Source organism: Apostichopus japonicus, chromosome 1 (assembly GCF_037975245.1).
Source record: "Apostichopus japonicus isolate 1M-3 chromosome 1, ASM3797524v1, whole genome shotgun sequence".
Lineage (NCBI taxonomy): Eukaryota > Metazoa > Echinodermata > Holothuroidea > Aspidochirotida > Stichopodidae > Apostichopus > Apostichopus japonicus.
Window position 1 is genome coordinate 7390616 of NC_092561.1, and position 24385 is coordinate 7415000.

General features: G+C 38.0%; 1 protein-coding gene across 4 annotated transcripts in view; it reads left to right on the top strand.

Annotated features, from left to right (window-relative positions):
• The window catches only part of LOC139965871 (uncharacterized), a 37401-nt gene extending 15130 nt beyond the window's left edge, over positions 1 to 22271 (top strand). For 3 of the 4 annotated variants that reach the window (XM_071968630.1, XM_071968632.1, XM_071968633.1), the window contains 10 exons: positions 2214 to 2364; positions 3055 to 3251; positions 3656 to 3799; positions 4378 to 9728; positions 10744 to 10924; positions 11865 to 11986; positions 12918 to 12978; positions 17292 to 17493; positions 18656 to 18710; positions 19469 to 22271. In XM_071968630.1, the coding sequence (XP_071824731.1) occupies positions 2214 to 2364; positions 3055 to 3251; positions 3656 to 3799; positions 4378 to 9728; positions 10744 to 10924; positions 11865 to 11986; positions 12918 to 12978; positions 17292 to 17493; positions 18656 to 18710; positions 19469 to 19589 (6585 nt within the window). In that variant the 3' untranslated portion in view covers positions 19590 to 22271. The remainder of the gene's footprint in view (positions 1 to 2213; positions 2365 to 3054; positions 3252 to 3655; positions 3800 to 4377; positions 9729 to 10743; positions 10925 to 11864; positions 11987 to 12917; positions 12979 to 17291; positions 17494 to 18655; positions 18711 to 19468) is intronic. The other variant, XM_071968631.1, reaches the window with a different exon arrangement.
• The last annotated feature ends 2114 nt before the right edge of the window (positions 22272 to 24385 follow it).

A 24385-nucleotide genomic window follows, 5' to 3' on the forward strand; every position in this document is an offset into this window, starting at 1 on the left:
CTCCTCAAGTAGTAAATGATTATCTCCATATAACCTGATACTTATTGGAATCCACCACACACAGTCTACAAGGTTACCTTTGAGCCTGTGTTTGAGCCTCAGACATATATCAGGTTGGATTTTGTTTACATTTTGTGGCACCTCTCAGGTTATTAAAGTTGTCATTTTGTGCCACATAATATTAGACTGACTTTCTTCCCAAACATGTGTATTCTGGTGCCATGTAGGCTTGAAATTTTTGTAATTTCTTCTGTTTTGACCAAATTTTAGAAAGAATTGCAAAGGTCTGGAATCGAAAGGAAAGAATAAACTGAAAAAATAAATTAAAAAAATTGAAAACAAAGCCATTTCCTTGTTAGAATTTTAGATAAATTTGGTAAATAGGATACTAAAATTTATAGCCCCTCGAAGCTTTGTGTAGGTGCTTTCTTAACCAATTAGCATGTGTAACTGATAGTTTGCATGAAAATTAGCAATATGCTTTGACGTGTTATTAAACAAACGCCTATCCAGCTTTTGTATTAAAAAAAATAGTTTATGTGTATTCAGATTTTCATAGTTGAAAGAGATAGTTCTAAATTTGATTTTGTTTTTTAATATTTAGTCATTTCAGCAGTTGACGGGTTTGAATCTAAGAAATGAAAATGGTGGTAAAGTCAGGTTGATACTGTGTCCATAAAGTGACATCACAAATGATTGTGTAATGTTTTTGATTCATATGCAAAATTATAAAATGAATAAACTGCAAAACTTTCTCAGTAAACAGAAGCAGGTATCAAGATTAGAGTTGGGTATCTTTTTACTTGCGCTGTATTAAATACTTTCAAAATTGTAGTCTTTTTTACACCTTTTTGATTCTGAAAGGAAATGTTTTACAGTATCTTTAATGGTATGAATGTGACACCTTGCCTTGCAAACACCATTAGTCCTCATGCATATGAACTTGGCAAGAACTTTTTAGCTGGTATATAAAGGTGCCCCATTTTGAGTTCTTGCCTGCCAAAGATCACGAAAGTGTCACCAGTTGCCAAAATATAGAAAGCAAGCTGATCGAACAACAACAGTCTTGGTGAATCTCATAGTAGGGGAAGGGTGGAGGCATGTACCCCATTACTGATAGTAGCTTTCTAGTAGGCTTGGTTGAGGTCAAAAGTATTCCTCTTTGATGTGATATTAATAGAGGAGCAATTTCGTGTGCAAACTTTTGTCTGTTGTTAGAGTGGGGTTTGAGGTTATAGGGAAACAAAATAATAGTAATGATAATCAGGCAGTTATTTTTATGACCCTTAAGCAACCACGAATGTGGGAGAAGCCTGCAAGGACTTATGGATTTCAACTTTCACATGGGGTGGCTTCCAATCCAACATTTTTAACTCAAAGTTGTAATCTTTTTCAATTTAGAACGTCATTTCAGATGGGAAAACAGTAAATTGCTGTTGGATGAAAAACCCAACTTACTATGACCCGGCCGGGGATCAAACCCCAAAATACCCGATTGGTATTGAGTCTCATTGCTTCAAATGCCAAGGCCTTTATTTACTTGGCCACACATGAACATGTAACTATGATTCCCATCCCATCCCTTATCCCCTACCCCCCCCAGAACTATGCTATTTGCCACAGAATGACTAACAGTATATCATTGCACATAATTTTATTGTCCCACCCAGGGTAGTCAGGGAGAAAAGGTCTTTGACAACCATAGGCAATGAAGATGTTTCAATATAAGCAATGCCAATAACTTCTTCAATTTTGGGGTTTTTGTAATTTGTCTTCTTTGATGAGCTGTTATATTTTCTCTTCTATTATTTCTCTAAATGTTTGCTAAATATTACTGAAACAACTATCATTTATCATTATTTCATGGACCTTAAAAATTCTTTTACATCTATCATCAAACAATTTGACTGTCTTTGTGGCAAAACTTTAACTGTTAATTTCTTCTCCTTATTAAGCAGATAGTGCATTTCCTTTGCAATGATTATATAAATCTTTAATTAAGTTTTTAATTAAGTTTAATTAAGTTTAGTAAACAGACAAGGGATTGCAGCAGCCACTTTGCTTATTTTATTCCTTGATTGTAACAGAACTTAAGACTACCTTGAAATCATGTGACTCCCATGGAAGGGAGCTCACCTTTAGGAACACCCTGTTGTCACTATTTCATCAAAAACTGTGTCGAAAGAATATCTTTATTTCTCTTCTATTTTTAGACCTCTCTGGAGGAGAATGTGAACCATTTGGAAGAGGAGAAGAAAGATCTGGAGAAGAGGGTGGAGGGATTGGAGGCAGAAACGGAGGCCATGAAAGAAGAGAAAGTGACGACGGAGCTAAAGATGGTACAGATCGAGGAAGAGAGGGATGGTAAGGTTGACGGCTGATCTTCGTATTTATAGGCCATCTTTTTTCCCCGAAATTTGTTAGAAAAATCCCACAAATTGTCAGATATGGTCTCATCGTCATATTTGACTACCAACTTTGGAGTATCGTTTTCTTCTGAACCTATTGTTTATTGTTTATTCTTGTATATTATTTTAGTATTATTATTTTATTGTATATTTTATTGTTTATTATTGTTATCTATTGTTATCTATTTACTTTTATGAATAGTTTGGTGTGCTTAAATTTGATGATTATCCTAATGACTCTTGAGTTTGATGCTGCATTATATTCATAAAGAAGGGATAAGCTGATATTTCTCTCCAGGATTGATTTTGAATGAAATTGCTGTTCAAATATAAAAATTCAATGTTCAGAGGTAATAGAAAGTCTGTGAGTACAAATCAACACTAAATCTTGTATACTGGTATTAACTTTTCCACTAAGCTTTTATGATTAACATCTTTGCTCTGGACACATTAGTAATTCGCTCCTTCAGATGAAATTATTTCAAAGTAGCTTTAAAGATCTTGACCTCACAATTTAGTAGGTAAGGGGATAGTATCTGATAGAAATATTACTGCATCCATAATTCTTGTCTTCCTTCAATTTATGTATTTAGTCTGCAGCTCTGAGTTTTAAAATTGTAGATTAAGATTGTGTTTGCTCTTGCAGGACTTGACAACCAGAGAGTCAATCTCGAAGAACAGATTCAAGATCTAAAGCATAAGATGGAGTCAGAGTTTTCGTCTTTGGCAGAGATGGAGAAAGAGAAACGGGAATTGACGGAGGACAGAGAGAGACTTCAGAGAGAACTGGAAGAGATCCGACAGTCATTGGATGAGACTGAAAAGGAAAGACAAGAACTAGAGGTTAGAAAGGAAATCAGAGGAAGGCTAAGATTCAATAATTAACCTTAATTTTTGCAAGTTTAACCAGATTGTGAACTGGTTGTTTGGATTAACTAAGAACCCTTGAGAAAGCATTGTCCAGTGTATAGAGGTATTTTGCACGCCACTGCATATTCATGTTTGAACAAGTTGCGATTCAGTAAAAATGTAAGATATGCTGAACACAAACACTTCAAGGAAATGGTTAGATTAACTACCGCCCCCTCCCCCTTATACCCCCTTTCTCTGCAAAATGTTTGCTCACTATTACCCTCTCCCTTAAACCAGAAATCTTTCTTACCTAAGTCCATGAGATAGCCTTAGGCAGAATTTAATGGCTACAACTAAAGACATGAGATCATATTTTTAAATGTTTTGTTTGGCAGCAAAAATTTGCATCAGAAGAAACCATCAGATCTGAGGTAGAAAAGAGGTTGCAAGAGGCAGAGGAATCTGTGACAAAGTTAAGAGATGAGATGGAAACAACTACGGGAGAACTAGAAAACTTGAAAGAAATCAATAAAGAACAGGTAGGGAATGTTGCAGATCACTCTTCTTGTTTCTATAAATCTCCTTTAAGTTTTAACGATAGAACTTTGACATATTATCTGATTTATGGGTAGCTTCAAGTGAGGAATGTTTATATTTACAACAACCATACTCTATTTTCTGGTTAATTCAATCAAGTAGCTAGGGCAATTATCCTATTCATGGCAAATTTCTTCTCATCCCAAAAATTTGCTAGTTGAATAGAAACAATGCAGCCTCTGATTCTTATCTTCAGAGAAGCAGACTTGTACGAAGTATACTTCTTTTGAAAGCTTTCTGCGGCCTAAGTGTTGTAATTTTTTTTATGAATTTAAGACATTTTCTGGAGGTATTAGATACTGTGCTAAACATCTGATATCAAGCCAAAGTAATAAGCAAAGCAACACTATATATACTTGTGTTTTATATGTGAGGAGGTCATTGCATTGCAATTGCAAAAGAGATACTTTGAGCCTTTCCCTTCAATCTTGACAGTTATAAAGATTTGTGGATTAATAGCAGGTCCCGCAGATCTTTTTTTGGACAGATATTGATTAATCTACCATCATTTTGGTTTCAGGCTGACAGTCTCGTCAAAGTTCAAGAGGAATTTCAGAATCTCACAGCAAAATCAGAAGAAGAGGAGAAGAAATTGAAACAAGACTTGTTAGAGATGCGAGATGCTCTGGATAGGATTCAAGAAGCTAAGGATTCAACTGATAAATTATTGAAGGAAAGAGAAGAAAGTCTGCAATCTCTCTCGGAACAGTTGACTCAGCGACAAGAAGAAGTCCAAGCATTCAGCGAAAGATTCGCTCAACGAGACAGAGACCTGGCCGAGGCCAAAGTGGAGTTATCGCAGACTGTCAAACAGAAGGAAGATCTAGAATCAGCAATAGAAGCCCTCCAAACAGACATAGAAGGCGCTAACAATCAGATAGGTAATGAGCGAAACATTCACGCCGCAGAGAAGGAGAAGATGGTTTCTGAAGTACAAGAAAAAGTTAAGGAAATTGGAGACTTGAACGAAAAACACGAGAGTATGCAACAGAAAATGAAGAAACTGACCGAGGAGTTTGATTCTGTGAATGAGGACGTGAAAAACCTGAAAAGTGATATTGTCGAAAGGGAACAGCAGATCAATTCATTGGAGACACTCAACAATCAGAAGGAGAGAGAGTTGGAGTTGGTCAGAGAAGGCCAGTCGGAAGAAGGTAAAAAGGTCGAGTCGAAGATATCGTCTCTATTGGTCCAAATATCAGAGTTGGAGAACGAGGTCACGGCTAATCAGAATAAATTGTCAGAAAAAGAACTGCAGATTAATTCATTACAACAGGAAATGAACATGAAGGGAGAAGTCACCAAGAACAAAGAAAGTGAGTTTGAAGCTGAGCTTCAGAAATACCAGAAGAATTTAGAAGAGAAGGAGGTGCAGATAAACAGTTTACAAGAGCAAGTCATGTCTTCGCTGAAGTTAGTCCAAGAGAACGAAGATTCACATCAAGAATCTATGAAGTTGGAGAAGCAGAGATATAAAGATGAAGAAGAGAGATTGAAAAGCGAAGTGCAGCGAGCAGATCAAACAATCGCTGGTTTGGAGGAGAAATCTTCTGGTCTGATAAAGGAGTACGAGGAGAAGGTGTCCAATTTGAATCGTATAACAGAGGAACGTTCGAAGGAGTTAGAGGAGAAAGTTGGAGAGCTGCAGGTGGAAGTCTCAGAAAAGGAAAAGATTTCTATGAAACTGGAAGAACTGATGAAAGAAAAAGATACAAAAGAGGCAGAGTATGTGGAGGAGATGGGAAGGATGGAGAAGGAGTTGGAAGCCAAGATGTTGGAGGTGGAATCGCAGTCCAAAGAAGCTCAGGGGCGACAAGATCAGGTAGAGTCACTCCAAAGAGAACTAGAGGACCTAAGAAACCTCGTTTCATCAAAGTCGGATGATGCAGAGGAAATGATCAGGATGAAGGAGGAATTAGAGAAACGAGGTTCTGAGATAGGGGTGTTTCAGGGTGAAATTGAGATGTACAAAGACAAATTGAGTCACTTGCAGGACGAGCTCAACCATTCCGTGCAGGTAGCAACGGACAACCAGACAGAACTGATGTCTCTGCAGGAGGGATTGACAGAGGCCACAAACAACGTCCAATCTCTCACGGCGGAAAACGACGGTCTTCGACAGAAGGGTGCAGTCGACGTGGAGAAAGTTCAGAATGAACTAGACGAAGTGAGACAGCATTTGGAAAGTCAGTGCGAGAATTTGGACAGCAGGAATCGACAACTAGAAGAGCAGTTGCAAGAGAAGGTGGAACTAGTTGAGGAACTCACTCAAAGAGTGGTTGATAACGATGTGTCCTTTCAACAGGCTTTGCAGGTCAAATGTAAAGAAATTGAGAATTTACAGGCAGATTATGAGAAAGTCAAGTCAGAAGCGGAGGGTTGGTCGAAATCATTGGAGGAAAAGAGGGAAGGCGATTCTGCGGAATTCCAAAATTTGGAAAAGAAGGTAGAAGTTTTGGAAGGAGAATTGCAGAAGATGAAGACTGAAGTAACCAAAGCTGAACAGGGGATGACGATTGCAATCCAAGAGGCAGAGGAGAAGCAGAAGAAATTAGAGGAATTACAGAAAATGAGCGAGGAAGAGAAGGAGGAAAGCGACAAAGTGAGAGAAAAACTGAAGGAAATTGAAGAGAATGAACAGGGTTTGCAGAAGGAGAAGCTAGATTTGTTAGGTGAATTGGAGAAAGCGAAGAATGTCAGCGAAGGGTTGAAGGAAGAGTTGAGTCGTGGTGAGGAAGGTTTCTTGTCCACCATATCTGCTTTGCAAGATTCACTACGGCAGAGAGGTGAAGAGACCGATGCACTTAGGAAAGAGTTTGTGGAAGTGAAGGAGATGGCAGTAGTCAGTGCAGAAGAGATAGTGAAATTACGGGAGAACTTGAAGGTATCAGAAGACGATACGATCTCAAAAGCACAAATGGTTGAGCATCTGGAGAAGCAGCTCGCAGAATTACAGGAGAGCTACCAGCAGAGGGAAGTTTCTTTCAATGAAAGTTTCTCTGAAATTAGTGACAAACTACCAGAGCTCACTCAAGCAATAGCTGTGAAGGATTCTTCCATGGAGAATCTGAATGTTACATTGGCAGAGAGAGAAAAGGAGATTACCGACTTGAACGAAAGTTTGACGTCAATGACCGAAGAGCTCTCTGAAATGAAGGAGAAGCTGAAGGGTGTGGAACAGGAAGCCATTCAGCAGGGTGTGGAGCAAAAGGATGAGGAGGTAGTCACATTGAGAAAGAGCCTGGAGGACAGCAAGCAACGATATGCTAAACTGCTGGTTAAGGCAAAGGAGCTGAAGGCTAAAATAGTGGCAGTGACTGAAGAAAAGGCTAAATTGAATGCAGCATTAACTGAGGCAGAAAGTTCCTCTAAAGATAAGGAGGGTGAAGTAGTAAAACTACAAAGTGAACTGGATGTAACTCTAGAGAAAGTTCAGAGTTTGATCGAGGAGAAATCACATTTGATATTGGATCGAGATGGTCTAACAGAGAAGCTGTTGGGAAAGGAGGAGGAAATTGAGAGATTGAATGAAGAGGTGAGAGAAGTTAAAAGTGGTGAAGAAAGTAAGAACAGTGAACAGACAAAGGTAGCAGAACAATTGACAAAAAGTCTAGAAACAATTGACATGTTACAAGAGGAGCTGAAGGATTACGAGAAGAGGGTGCGCAATTACGATGTTGAGAAGAAGGCTCTTGAGAAAGAGACGCTGACCTTGCGAGATGAAGTGGAGGCACTGAAGGAGATTTTAGACGAACAAGGTCAAAGGTTACTAGTCCAACAGAAGGAGATGCATGCACTGAAAGAAGGCCAACAGGAGGAGAGTCAGAGATCTTCAGTTCAGCAAGAGGAAATAAAAATGCTTAAAGAGCGATTAGAAATGGAGGATCAAAGGCTGCAGGCTCAGAAGGATGAGGTGGATGGTTCTGTCACAGAGATTAATGACTTGAGAAGTGAGAATGAAAGGCTGCAATCAAGCTTGGAACTGGTGACAGAATCAGAAGACAGACTGAGGGAGCACTTGTCATTGAAAGAGTCAGAGATTGTGAAGCAAGCAGAAGAATTGGAAGACGTAAAAAGTCAGGTTGAGAAGTTAGAAGCAGAAAAGACGAACCTGCAGGGGATTCTACAAGAGAAAGAGGAAGAGCTCTCGTCAATGGTCGGCCAACTTAATTCTTCTTCTACCAGTGCTGCCGACTTGGAGACGATAAAGTCTGAAAAAGAGGAATTGGAAATGTCCATCAGTGAGAAAGAAGAGACGTTGGGAAATTTCCTCAAGACTGTGTCTAGTTTAGAAGATCAGTTAAATCAGTCTTCTTTGGAAACGTCCGCATTAAGAGAAAGCTTGGACATACTGAGGGATGAAAAGGACCAGAGGGAATCGGATCTGAGTGCAATGGAACAGAAGACCAAGGATCTGGTCTCGCAGAACGAAACCTTGAACCGATCTCTGGACGTTCTTCAGGAGAACCTACGGGAGGAGGAGAGGAAGAGTCAACACGGAGCAGAACTGAATGCAAAGCTGAAAGAGAAACTGCTGAGAATCAATGAAGCAAGAAAAAATTTAGCTCAAGAGCTGGCAGAGATGAAGAAGGAGAAGGATACATCTGTCGAAGGTTTGATCCAACAGAAGGTGAGTCTCGAAGAGGAATTCACATCCGCCAAAAAGGAAGTGGAAACTCTACGCCAGGCTAGCGACAGAAGTTCGGGGGAGTTTCAGGAGAAACGCCGGGAAAATGAGATGCTCCATAGCGAGAATGCAGCGCTGAAGAGAGATTTGATAGATGTCAGAGAGACGTCCAGTAAACTCGAAAGCGACCTTACCGAAATGGCGGCGGAACTAGAGAAGAACAAAAGGGCACTCTGGGAAAATGACGAATTACTCAAGAAGGTTCAAAGTGACAGAGATTCGCTAGCGTCAGATGTGTCTCGGCTGACAGCAGACGTCCACGCGAAATCTAAGAACCTGCAGAAGTTGCAAGCCCACAGTGCAAACTTGGACGAGAAGATAAAGACAATCACCGAGAAACATCGAAAGATGAAAGCGGAGTACAACGCCAAGGAAGCGAGATGGGCGGAGGAGTCCGGCAACCATCAGAAAGTGTCAAAAAATCTCGAAAACGAAGTCGAGAATTGCAACAAACTCTGGGAGGATAAATATCAGAAGGACACCAAATCTTACCGTGAAAAAGTGGAAGAATTAGAAGGCCTGTTAGAAGCAGAGGGCGCCGAGAAGGATGAATTGGAGAAAGAAAAGGAAGAGTTAGAAGCAGAGAAAGAGAACCTTTATCAGGAGATCATGACTCTAGAGGGGAAAGTGTCGGATAAAGACAAGTCTGCAGAAGTAGCCGAGAGATTCAGAAAGGAAGCTTTGGAAGCTCAAGAGGCGAAGAGGACAGCAGAAGAAGAGCTGGAAGAAATGCGGAAGGAACACGACGTAACGTTAACGGAGTTGCGAGAGATCAGAAACGAAAGAGAGAGTCTGCTACGGGAGAGAGAAGGCGAAGGAACGGAATTGAGCGACTTGAGGTCGAGGTTGGAATCGACGCACGTTGAATCATCCGATCTGAGAGAACAGTTGAGGGAGCTCGAAAGAGAGCGGGACGGTTTGAGTCAACTTTTATCGGACCTGCAAAGTAAGAGCCAAGATATGGAGAGAAGAAATTTCGAATTATTGGAGGAGAAGAAGAATTTAGAGGAAGGTAAACAGAGATTAGAAGTAGAGCAGGACTCTTTGATGAAGAGATTGGATTCCACGTCTAGTTTAGAAGAAGTAGAAGACAGAAAGGCCGATGAGGAGGAGAGGATACGAATGGAGAGGGTAGAGGAAGAACGAGACCGAGCCCTCAAAGGGTTGCATCAACGAGAAATGAGGTACGAAAATTGAAACTCTTACTTTATTCAAATTGCAGCATCTCCTGGTTGTTCATGTGTTTGTCATTTATTATTAGCCCATTCTTTGCTACAGTAACCTGTGGGAAAGAAATGTGCCATTGCAATAAGGTGATTTAATGATTGTCAGTAAGCCCCCAAATATGCCAGAAATTCCAAAAAGAAAAGGGTTCCCAATTCTTTAACTTCAAAAATCATTTCACTGCCACCTTCAAAGTTTTCTCTTATTGAGGTCTTTCATGGTCTAATCTTAACCTCCTTGATATCTGAAAGATGCATTTTGCTATATTGTTCATGGTGGGAGGGGGGGGGCATGTTCAGGTCAGGAGGAAGGGGGTTAGACAATAATTAAATAATAATTATGATGAAAATTTAGTCTAATTTTATTTTGATTTTCAGCTTTATTTAATTTCTAAAAAAGGAGCTATGGGTTCACGGAATGAGTCTGCATTTTTTCTTTCTCTATCATGCTCTCACCAGAATGCTTCTAATGAAGTGTGACATGAATATGTAATCAACAAAAATAAATAAATAAGGGAAGTTTGACCGATAGAGGCAGTTGGGTTCGATAAACAGGTGCTCTTTATTGTTTAGTGACACTGCAGTTTCTTCATTTAAAGTGTAGATTCAAGTTAGATACAGTGATTCATCTAAATATTTAACGCTGTGGCAGGGTGGACTAAGGCGGTGGCATTTGAAGCAATGAGGCTTAGCAATTGGAGGTTTGGGGTTCGATCCCCGGCCGGGTCATAGTAAGATTGGTTTTTCATCCAATAGCAATGAACGGTTTTCCCATCTGAAATGACTTTCTAAATTGAAAACATTCCAAATTTGAGTTAAAATGTTCAATTAGAAGCCACCCGATGTGAAAGTGGTACTTCATATGCCCTTGCGGACTTTTCCCACATTCGTTGGTCGCTTAAGTGTCATAAAAATAATTGCCTGATTATTAATATTATTATTATCTAAGCGTTTTTGGGTTTTCCTTTATCGTTAGATGTGAGTCTCTCAGCGTCCAAGTAGCAGCTCTTGTAGAAGAGAAGAATAACATGACGGTGCAGGTGAAAAATCTAGACAGGTCGTTACTCAGTAACAAACGTCGCATCACAGAATTGCAAGCAGAAAATTCACAGCTGCAGAAACAACTTGAATCAGTACAGAACAAGCCACCAGAGCAGGTATTTTAAATTAAATTTATGTTTGCAAAACTTGCTGGCCGGTGGCGTCTAGAGCCAATACTGTCTCGGACAGTTCTGTCACCAGAAAGTCTTCATTTTCACCTTAATGACAAAAATTAATTCTTTATCCCACATTCTAATTGACCCTGGGGTGCTGTCCCTCTGCCTTCACTCCATCCCCTTTGAAATGAGGGTTGTCAAGCCCAATGACTGCACTGAATTTTTTATTTAAATGTTTAATCTTTAAAATTGACCAAAAATTATCAAAAACACCTCGATACCACTCAAACTTGTAAATGATGTCACATTTCCTAACTGCTTGTCTCGTTGCAAGGGTTGACAACCGCTTAGGTTCTATCCTGGTTTACAACCGCTTTAGTTCCAACCTGGTTTACAACCGGTTCAGTTCCAACCTGGTTTACAACCGGTTTGGTTCCAACCTGGTTCCGACCTTGGTTTCAAACTAGGGTTAAGGCTAGCCAAGAAGATTTCTACTTTTTACAAAGGGTAGTATCTTTGGAATACCAATCCGAATCTGTTCTATACGAACACAGTTCAGTAAATAATAATAATAATATTTGATTTTAATATAGCGCTTTATACCAGCAATAGGTCTCAAAGTGCTTTACAGATGTAACATTACCCCTGGTCAATGATAACCTGTCCCAGAGACAATCCCTTCAGTCAGCTGCAGTTATATACTGCGCCCAATGACAAGTTACCTCACAGGTACCCATGTAACCCCCGGGTGGAGAGAGGCAATTGAGATCAAGCATCTTGTCCAAGGACACAACGTAATGAACTAGGTAGGAATTGAACCAGCAGTCCTTGGATCACCAGTCCAACGCCTTAACCAATCGTCCACCACGCTCTTAAATTCAGTGGCATGGACACACACAAAAATAGAAATCATATGATTGACACTCTATTCTTGTTTTAGGTCGTGGAAGAAAATGTCGCAGTGGAAAGGGTATCTCTACAGGGTTCTGCTCCACCCAGTCAAGATGGCTCCTCCCAGAACAGTCTCGCTAAAGAACAGGAAATTATTGTCTTAAATCAGAAGTAAGTCTCTGGTTTTTGCATTTGAAAAGTTGTGTTTTGTCTCTGTTCTTTTATTGTGTTTGAATGAAATTTGTCATCTCACAGCTGCACAGAATTGATGATCAACAAACAGTGTGCGTTCAGCTCCTATAATATTTGAAAAAGTCGCCATAAAGTTTGCCCAGTGCACTTCTCTTCCCATCAAATACCTTTGTGCAGACACTTTAGTTTCTTGTAATGCTGTCATAACACATGAGATCTTCTTCTCCCCCCCTTTCCCTCCTCTCCCCCCTCTTTCCCTCCTCTCACCCCTCTTTCCCTCCTCTCCCCCCTCTTTCCCTCCTCTCCCTCCTCTTTCCCTCCTCTCCCCAGTCTTTCCATCCTCTCCCCAGTCTTTCCATCCTCTCCCCCCTCTTTCCCTCCTCTCCCCCCTCTCTCCCTCCTCTCCCTCCTCTTTCCATCCTCTCCCCCCTCTTTCCCTCCTATCCCCCCTCTTTCCATCCTCTCCCCCCTCTTTCCATCCTCTCCCCCTCTTTCCCTCCTCTCCCCTCTTTCCATCCTCTCCCCCCTCTTTCCATCCTCTCCCCCCTCCTCCTCTCTTTCCCTCTTTTCCTCTGTGGTTGCATTTCCTTAATAGATAATTAACCATTTGAATCCACTGTAGAAAATGTTGTGTCCGAAAAATTCATTGAAACGTTTTGTTCCGTTTGTTAACAATTTTCCAAAGTTCATCATCATCCGTGTTGCAATTTTTGGTACACTTAAAGAACAGATCATGTTTTCATTTTTCCCAGCCTTACTCTGAGTGGTACCACTAGATTGTAGCAAAGTCAATGCCAAATGCAGCTATAACATGTATTACCTTAAATAGTCCGACATCCTGAGCAGCAAATCGAATTCCCCACCATATATAGTCATTCATTTGCTCTCCTTTCTTCTTCCCCTCTTGCAGATTGGTACAGTCCGAGGTCGCCAGGACAACGATCGAAAGTGATTTCTCTGATCTGCAGGTGGTGCTGCTTATTTCCTTTTATCGATATCAGTAATTGCAGTGGTAGGGGAATGGAGAAGAAGTGGGTAGGGGAGTAGGGAGTGAGGGGGGGAGGAAGGAAAGGGAGAGTTGACATTTTTATATAACATGTTTTGTCTTCACAAGTCAAAGCAGCACCATCCATACAGTTCTTTAGACACTGAACATAGTATATATGTATATGTATATGTATATATATATATATATATATATATATATATATATATATTCATATATATATATATATATATATATATATATATATAGATATATAGATACAGATATATAGATATATAGATATATAGATATATAGAGATATAGAGATATAGAGATATACAGATATAGAGATATAGAGATATAGAGATATAGAGATATAGAGATATAGAGATATGTATTTATAGATAGAGATATTTATTTATAGATATAGATATATATTTATAGATAAAGATATTTATTTATAGATATAGATATATATTTATATTTATAGATATAGATACTTATTTATAGATATATTTATAGATATAGATATTTATTTATAGATATATATTTATAGATATAGATATTTATAGTTATAGATATATATTTATAGATATAGATATTTATTTATAGTTATAGATATATATATTTATAGATATAGATATCGAAATGATTACTCATTTACTTGTAGGATGTTTATTTGCCTTTTTAATCTATGTATATATGATGATGCTCAAATGTCTGCTTAGATCAGCTTTAGTGTACAGGGTTCAAGAGCATGTTTTCAGGAAAAATGATTTAATTGCATGTGTGCTTACTACTTTTGCCTATATGAAAACAAACATATCTCGGGTGTGTCACGTTCTGTTTTAAACAAAACTAACAAACTTTTCAAGAGTTTTGTTACATTCGCCACGGCTACTTCCAAAAGTATCATCCAACTTTGAAAGGAATATGTTAATCGACTCAGCATGTTCACATTTTCTCAGACTTAAAATTGATGTGCATGCATTTTAAACATCTTATAATAGTTCTAACCAGGATGTTTCATTAACCATAGGTCTCATATAAGCATTTCTTTTACCACGTTTATTTATTTATTTCTTTATATTTTCGTTCAGTTCATCCTGTCTTTGGTTTCCGAAGCTCATGGTAAACTGAAGTTTCTGTTGCAAAGTTGATTTTACTCAGTGTAATCCAGGAATTGGCAACCTTTAGAAACTCTACATTTAACATGTGGCTCACAATACATGGATCTGGTTAAAATGAAAAGTAAAAGACAAAACATTCCCAACTTATACTGTGGAAGACTTTTCTATTATAGCATGTTTGGTACAACTGAAAGTAGATAAGTTTCAATCAGTTTAAACCATATATTAATTACATAACATAAAATAAAATTATACTAAATTACATTAGATACATTATATTACATACATGTTTTTTTTTCGGGTAATTTAAAAGTAAGAAACAAAACATTCCCAACTTATACTGTGGAAGAATTTTATATTACAGCATGTTTGGTACAACTGAAAGTAGATAAGTTGCAATCAATTTGAACCATAAATTACATAACTTTACATTCATAGAGTACATACAATACATTAAATTACATACATTGCATTACATCACATACATTACATAATATTCATTATATTACATATGTAATGTTTTCTTGAGTTATTTAAAAGCAAAGATAAAAAGATTTCTAACTTATACTGTGGAAGACTGTTATATGAAAGCTAGTTTGGTAAAACTGAAAGTAGAAAAGTTTCAATCAGTTTGAACCATACATTACAGTACATAACATGCATAACATTATATAACATTACCATACATTACATTAGATACATTATATTACATACATAATGTTTGTTGGAGTTATTTTCAAGTAAAAAAGAAAACATTCTCAACTTATCCTGTGGAAATGTTATATGAAAGCTAGTTTGGTGCAACTGAAAGTAGATAAGTTTCAATCAGTTTGAACCATACATAACATTACATAACATGCATAACATTATATAACATTACCGTACATTACATTAGATACATTATATTACATACATAATGTTTTTTTTGAGTTATTTTCAAGTAAAAAAGAAAACATTCTCAACTTATACTGTGGAAATCACATCACATACATTATAATACATGTATACATAAAGATTTTTTGAGTTATTTAAAAGTAAAACAAAACAATCCCAACTTATACAGTACTGTGGAAGACTGTTATATGAAAGCTAGTTTGGTAAAACTGAAAGTAGATAAGTTTTAATCAGTTTGAACCATACATTACATAACATTGTATTACAATCATTGCATTACATACATTACATAACATACATTGCATTGCATACGTGAAAGTGCATTACATACCTTACATTACATATATGCATAAATTACATGCATTGCATTACAATTCATACATTAAATCATTACATTACATACATTACATCATTACATTCATTACATTACATTGCATTACATAAAACACATTACATTGCATTACATACATTGCATACATACATTGCATTACATACATTAAAGTTCATTACATGCATTACGTTACATATATGCATAACATTACATACATTGCATTACATTACATACATTACATCATTACATTCATTACATAACATTGCATTACATAAATAACATTACATTGTATTACATACATTACATTACATACATTGCATTGCATACATGAAAGGGCATTACATACATTACATTACATTACATACATTGCTTTAAATACATTACATTACATAACATTCATCACATTAATTTCATCACATTTAATACATCACATAAACATTACATACATTGCATTAATTACATGACATACATTACAAACATTGCATTAATTACATTATATTACATACATTACATACATTGCATTGCATACAGTACATCATATAGATTACATTACAGCCACTAGTAGTGTATGCAGTATGTTGTCTTGCACCACAAAGATATCGTGGACACAAAGTACAAGTAATATGTTAGCAAACCTTGATGAAGTAACTCCACATTTTCTTGTCTAATGAATATTTATGAACCAATTATTCATGATTCCATTCCCGATTCCATGTCAAAATCATTGGCTTGATACTTTCATTGTAGCATGAATCGAATACAAAATGGATGTGAATACATTATAAATATTTGAAGGTTTATTCATAATAAAACTTTGAAAAGGGTTCAAAGGCCCCCCCCCCCCCCCCAACTTGTATATGAACTTTAAGTGTTTATTGGTCAGAAAGACCGAGTTGTAATAATGGATTCAAATTCCATTTGGCAAATTTTGAAGGCTATTTCACCATTTTTGATGTTCAAGAGTTTCTGTTTATTTTGCATAGTATTTCTAATTTTTACTATGACTTACTAATGTATTTATTGTAAAGTGTTGTCGTTGAGTATTTAAAGTAAAAGCTTCTTTTATTTTTTGGGGCTCTAGGAAAGGAGAAAGTAATGTGCAAGCACATTTTCTCAAGTCACTTAGAAATAAGATTTCTAATTCTTGATCCCATAGGAGTCTATGATTCAAAGATGGTTATGCTTGGGAAAGGAAATTTTGGACTGTAACAGTAATTGTTAAATTGGCTGATATTTTGTTGACGTAGGTGTGAGTTTGGCTATAGAAACATTAGTAACACTCTTTTAACATAAGTAACACTCTTTTAGCATTAGTAACACTCTTTTAACATTAGTAACACTCTTTTAACATTAGTAAAACTCTTTTAACGTTAGTAACACTCTCTTAACGTTAGTAACACTCTTTTTAACGTTAGTAACACTCTTTTAACATTCGTAACACTCTCTTAACATTCGTAACACTCTTTTAATGTTAGCAACACTCATTTAACCTTAGTAACACTCTTTTAACATTAGTAACACTATTTTAACATTAGTAACACTCTTTTAACATTAGTAACACTCTTTTAACATTAGTAAAACTCTTTTAACGTTAGTAACACTCTCTTAACGTTAGTAACACTCTTTTTAACGTTAGTAACACTCTTTTAACATTCGTAACACTCTCTTAACATTAGTAACACTCTTTTAATGTTAGCAACACTCATTTAACCTTAGTAACACTCTTTTAACGTTAGTAACACTCTTTTACTGTTAGTAACGCTCTTCTTTTGTTGGACCATAACGTACCAAGACTGAAATTCTGCCTAAAGTAATCCATTAAATATCTGTAGAATGGCGCTTCTAAGAGGTCTTACCTTCGTAGGGTCTGCACACATAACACAATGTACACACAAGTATCTACCAACGTTCTAAGTTTTAATCGTTTGCTTCTCTGCCCGACAGTCCGACCTGCAGGCCGAACGTGGGAAACGACTCAATGCAGAGGTGAGACTTCAGCAAGCGCATTACCAGATTTCAGCTCTGCAGAATATTCCACCCGCCATCGGAGTTGGGATGCATTCGCCGAAGCAGGACGTTAGCATACCGATGGATTCTGAAGAAGAACAACAGAGGGAGCCCTTGATGAAGGCCGGACGGGTCTTGAGTAAGTACTAGCTGCGAATTTCCTTTTCCTTCCGAAAGGTAGATTCAATTGTCTTTCTTTTGATTTGATAAAATACTTTGAAAAGTGCCCCTTTGTGTTAGCAAGTTTGATGGTTCCTCTGGAGACTTTTGCAGTAATGGCACACTGCCACCCTTTGACACCTCTTTATAAAATTGAGAGAGGGGGCTGCCCCTAATTAGCTGGGTGTTTCTCATTTAGTCTCAATGCAGGAACTTTGGTTTTCCAACAGGTATATTATGGTTTTTCAGTTTTCTGCAAGTATGTGAAGTTTAAAGCTTATATCATAATTTCTGTTCCTTTTTGCTTATGGATTAAAAATATAAACAGCTTTATGTATGTGTTACGTTGTTCGGGGTAATAAGTTCAGGACAGTGTTATTCGATGCTTTTCTTCATTTATTATCCGACTCCACAAAATGCCACTGCTTCCTTTCACAATCTCAAAACATCAAGCCTTCATCAACAACCTCTGCTACCTTCCGACCTTATAACTGCTATCCTCTCACACAACCTCCGCTTCTCCCTTTCCTTGGTTCTCCTTAATACCTTCGCTCCTCACAAAAGCCACAGCCCAACTGCCGTAAACCCTTCTACCTTCCTCTCCTCATCTCTAGCTCTATCCTTTAATCCTATTAGCAAGTCTTTATATGTCTAAGTAATGCCAGCTTTTTAATCCCCTTAAGCTATCCCTAGGACATAAGCAGCCTTCTTCTCCTTACTTGCAGACTTCATAACAGTATGTTTTCAGCATTTAAATACTTGGTTTGTTTCATTATCATCTCATTATTTAGTTTCAGTCTTGTCTTTTTTACTGTTATTCTTGAAGCTCCCATCATGCATTCAGTCTGAACAGTCTAAAACAACTCTTTTTGTGAAAAGTATGAAAACCATTAAAAACATTAATTGGATGCATGCTTTTCATCTCGGCCAAATCAATAGCAAAGAACCAGACTCTTCTGGTTTGAATCTTTTTAGTTTCTTGATCTCTGCAAAAAAGGGCCAAAATTTGTGGGAAAAAGTACATGGCTGTGATTATATTCTATACAATAGTATTGTAAAGTTTGTGCTTATAAAGGAATGCAAAATACGGCTATCAGGGCCGTGTAATTCTAACATTTTTCCTTTCTTTGATTGCATTTCAGCTCGACAAGGAAGTACATTTACAACACAGTGTAGAAGATGGATTCAAAGCAGGAAGTAAGTAAAAGGGTGTAGATAGTGGGGTTGGAGTGGGTGGTGGGAGTACCAGTAGAGATGCTGGCTTCCCCATACGCTGTTAATAATTCATTGGATAGCCACTATTATGTGATCTATGGACATTTGTCAGAGATGAAGAAAGTGGGGATGGGGTGGGTGGTGGTTGTGAGGTAGTACCAGTAGAGATGCTGGCTTCCCCATATGCTTTCAATAATTCATAGGATAGCCACTGTTATGGGATCTGTGGACACTTGTCAGAGATGAAGAAAGTGGGGTTGGGGTGGGTGGTGGTTGTGAGGTAGTATCAGTAGAAGTTCTGGCATCCTGATATGCTTTAATGAAAAGCCACTGTTATGTGATCTGTAGACATTTGTCGAGTACTTCTTTCTGCATTTTAAGCTTGAGTTGTTATTAACTGTCACAATTGAGTTAAGTTGCTGACATTGAGTCACTGTATGATCTCTGTAGGGGATCATTTGAGACAAACTCTCTTGAGCCATTTCAATTTGGAAATTTGTTGAATCTTAAACCCTGTGCAATTCCAAGCTCCCCCCCCCACCCCTTTCCCTTTTTTGTACCATATCAATGCTGTACTATGCATGTTATAACTATTTAAATTTACTGTCTCAGTTTCCAAAAACACCCTGGTGAAAATTTCCAAGTTTCAGTTTTTCCTATATAAAGTTGTCCCCTCCCCCAACACCCCCCCTATACAACAGACAGATAGATGTATAACTGTATTCTTTTTTGTAACACAGTAAATACTGCCAGAGGTCACTGAGAACCAAACCAAAACTTCGAAATGCGGCCGTGATCTATTCCATCGCTATTCATCTCTTCCTGATATACACATTTTTCTATGGCTGTGCTACGATATGAAGCTAAACGGTGTCCACGTTTGTGGTCGCAGAATTGAGAGGCAATTGCCACTGCTGAAACGGGATGCTGGCTTCAAGATGTAGTTGAAGAAACGGTCATCCTCACAGAGGAAGTGTTTCGGCCGTTCAGCAGATTTAAATGACCAGCAATATCTCACTGCCAGGTGGGACAAATTTGTAAATCTTAGTACCACTCCGGGCGGTACTTGCACGTTGTGGGGTCTGTGCGGTACTTGCACGTCGCGGGGTCACAGCACTTGTATTGAGAGAATGAACAGTTCTGAATCTTTATCTAATAGAAACAGGCTATTCATACTGCTCATACTGCTTCTATACATGCTATTCATACTGCTCATACTGTCAATACAAGTGGTTTGAATTGTGACAAGGCACTGTTATTGACAGTATGAACAGTTTTGAATCTTTATTTAATAGAAACAAGCTATTCATACTGCCCATACTGTCAATACAAGTGGTTTGAATTGCGACAAAGCACTGTTATTGACAGTATGAACAGTTTTGAATCTTTATTTAATAGAAACAAGCTATTCATACTGCTCATACTTGTGGTTTGAAGTGGGACATGAAGTTGCAGTTAACAAAGATTAAACGATAAAAATAATAATAATTATAATAATTAAAATGTCCTCTTTCATTTCTGTTGACTTATGCCAAACGTCAACAGAGACATTATGTGTATGGCTTCAGTGCACATGTGTCTCTCATTTAATGCAGACTGGCTTTTTTTGATCAATGAATTTTACTGGCTTTTATGAGGAAATATATCTGTTTCCCTCCCGTACGGGAGAATTGTGGTACCACAGTCGGGCGTAATATCGTCCCGATCAAGTGACCACCTCACCACAGTCACCGTTGTCAGAGAGATGTGGCTGAGAACTTGTGGCAACTTATACGGGATCTTCCCTTATGTCTCATTTCTGATACTTGGGTTCATTTTGAAGTTACTATTCGCTTTCATTGGTTTCTTTTCCTATGAAGGTTAAAAAAGAACGGTTACATTTTGTAAGAGCTTTTCTTAAAAAGCAATGTACAAAATCTTCCCAGACCTGGTTTAAGGGTTGGACTTTTGCCCCCCCCCCCTCACCCCCCTCTCAATCTTTAAGAAAATTATTAATATTATGCTATGGACCTATGCCATGACTTATCATATACTTTAAGACTTGGAAGTATTAAGTAGATTAAAACCCTGTAGATTTGACAGTATGCCACATCGTGACAGGTACATCAAGCTAATGTGTATAATTTAACCATTAATGGTGTTTTTTATAAAATAAAAAAAATAAAAAAAGTGGCGTGATGGACAGCTTACAAATTGTTGCAAACATCATTCCAGCGTTTACTTAATATTTATAGAATTTAAATATTATAACCTTATATCCTTCCTGGTTTACACTTACTTGTGTGAGATTTCACAAAAAAACACCAGTTGTGCTGTATCTGCAAAATGGGAAGTATTTTCACGGATCATATTCGACATTATTTGTTTTGTTTTAGGGCTTTTTTTATTTGTTCAATTTAATGATGTTTTTATGTTTTTTTTGTTTTGAGAAATTTGCTTCTAAGCACTAAAAATTGGAGGCAGGTTATATAATGCTATTTAAATTCAACTTGTATATGGCGTGTTTTCCTCCCCTAAGCTAATGGGGCACACGTCAAACCCGACCGTATAAGCCTATGCAGTCGGGTCCAAACATATTAGACACACCGTCTGAACGGTTTTCCACCCCGTCTGGCCTGGCTAACTTCATCCGCCCTTTATCTTCAGGATGTCACGTTCGATTTGGCCGAGGTAATTCTGCAGCGTGTATGACCCATCTGATATGACCTCGCGGGGTCACGCAAGTCCATTGGAGTTCCCTGTACTGTACTGTACTGTACACTACTGTACTGTAATGTATACAAAGTTTGCGTACAAGGATAATGCTTTCGTATTTGTATTTGGCGGGGTTTTTTTCCAACCAATTTGGCCGGTCGAGTCACAGGAAAAAACTGGCAACCCTGATTTTAAATTTGTTAACAATTTGTCTAGTTAAACATGAGATGGGGTAAATTTGGTATTACATCACATAATTTCTGTTTATGACTGCTGCCATGTTTCATCCAGAGTTAACATCCTGTAGGGGGCCCCTTGGGGACCATATGTATGCCCTTGCCTCCCTCCCTCCCTTCAGCCCTGTCCGACCCTTTATCATCTTAGGGTGACACCACCAGAAAAATAAGCAGTTGGTACGTGTCGACCTTTGGGCATCTTGATAATTGGTGGCAACTCAAATTCGAGGTCCATTTTAGGTACTTCCCTCTTCAAGCCTACAGTATTAGATATTCCAGTAATTGGCCGTGGTAACATCATAGTGATTTCGTTCTAGATGGGAGAAACTATTCCTTTGTTCGAGCTAAATATGGCTGAAATTATGCCGAAACAATAGATCTGTCTTTATTTTATCGCGTTGTTTTGTACAAATTTGTCTTACAAATCTTCCAACTACTCATTGCTCAATATACTGCTTAAATTGTGAAATACTAACATTAAGATTAAAATCAGAGAACAAGGCTTTGTGTAAACTCTTGTTTTTTTTTTTGGGTGCCTGGAAACCATTGTGCAATGAACAATAAAATGTTTTAAAAGAAGATATAAATAAATAAAAAAGTATGACTTACTGTGTACTTTCGAGTCATCAGTTCTTTTTAAAGTTAAGGCTTTATGACATTTTGTGCTTTAAAGTCGCTTACGAGAGAACAAGAAATACCTCAAAATGCAACAACTTCCCGGGACTAAGCCCGCTTAGACCCCTCACCAAGGCTTTAAAAATAAATTCCATAGCAATTTAATTGCTCTCTCTCCCACACACACAGACGCGTAGCCATGAATTCGCCACGGGAGGGGCGAACCTGTAGGCAAACTATCAGAGCTGTATATATGGCGTAGCGCCACCATTTGGTTCGAAGCGTACAAGAAAAATTTGGCCGAAAATGCCACCCAGATCGCTGGAAATGGCACTTCCCAGACCTTGTTAGTTGCACCTTAGCATTTTCTATTTTGAATTACTAGCGATATCATAAAAACATACAAAACAAATATGCTCAAAGGGTGGGGGGTGGGCGGTCGTCCCCTTCGCCTGCACACACATGTATTTTGTGCTTTAAACTCGCTACGAGAGAACAAAGGATAAATTAAAACTAAATGCACAAATTGAGGTTCCTATATATAGTAAAAATAGCGTCCGACATGATTCAGTTTTATTACGTACAAATGTAAATTGGGTTATCAGAAAACAATAATAATTCCCTTATCTTAATTTTGCAAAACATAACATAATCCATTGGCGTAGGAAGGTACTTTTGAGTGGGGGGGCTGAAGACTGATGGCTGGCCTGGGGGATTTCCAGGTGGCCTCAGATGCAATTTGGTGCAATATAGCACACTTCAACTCCCACTCCATTTTGTAAAGAATTTTGCATTTTCACCTGGCCTTAAATGCAATTTGGTGCTCCAAATGAGATTTTTTTTCTCATTTGGAAATGAAAAAGGGGTTTTCTGACATGCGGAGCGGGGGGCGGAATGATACTTCCGCCCCCCATATTTTTCACTGGGGGGGGGGGGCTGGCGCCCCCAGCCCCCCGGTTCCTACGCCCTTGACATAATCCCCCCACCCCCCACCACTTCACAGTAACAATTGTAAGACTAAACCATGTAGGCCTACACTCAACAAAATGTTTAAATACAAAATTATTATTGTTTACTCTTAGTTAATAAGAAATCAAGGACGTACGTAGGAGGCGGGGGGGGGGGGGGGCTGTAGCCCTCCAACCAAATAATTTTTGTTTAAAATTTGGGCAATATGCTGACCATTTTTCGGGCACCTACTGAAAGAAAAATAATTTGCAATGTGTTTTTCAATGGTTAAACTTATATTATTATCATTATTTTTGTAACGAATTCCCTAATAATTATAACCAATATGGAAGGGTAATAACATGGAAAATGATTGTATGTTATTGGCAAGCGATGCATGCATATATGATATGCACATTGACATGTTGAACGCGCGCGGAGCGCTTGAAAAATTTCGGTTATATTTTCGCCCAAGTCGTGACAGCCCCCAAAATCAAATTGGGCTCCTACGGCTATGAGGACGAATATAGGTGACTGGAAATTAAAAAATTTGCTTAACTGTGTTTTGGTTTATTTTACAAGTCTTAACGTGAGACTTTAAGCACAATATTAGTAAGCTTGATATATCACAGGCTGGCAGAGAAAAATATCAATTACTAAAAGTGGCAGCAATGTTTTTACAGCTATTCCTGGTTTACAAGATATTTAGCTCATTAAAGAATATGCTATATCTCTGTAATGGTACTTTAAAGATAATGCTGTATTGGCCTCAAATATGCTAGATATTCAAATATGGTCACCTTTCGTCAAAATTCTTAAACAGTTACAACCTCCGAGGAAAGTTTCCTCAAAGGTGTGTTCCTCAAGGGCGGCGGAAGCACTTTTAATCTGGGGGGGGGGGGCACCGACATCAAAGGGCACTTTGCAGAAATTCGATTGGACTGATGCAGCATTATATTTAGTACTCCTTTATAACTCTTATTGCATTATCTTATTTGCGTATAAACATCACTCCATCAACGCCGCCCCCCCCCCCCTCAAGGAAAATATGCATACTAGCACTGCAATATCCAATGTGCAAATTGGGAAACAAGGAACAAGTTTTCTTTTGAGACAAAATGAGGTGAAATCATGCTAGTTGCTAATGTAGGAATCTTCCGAATT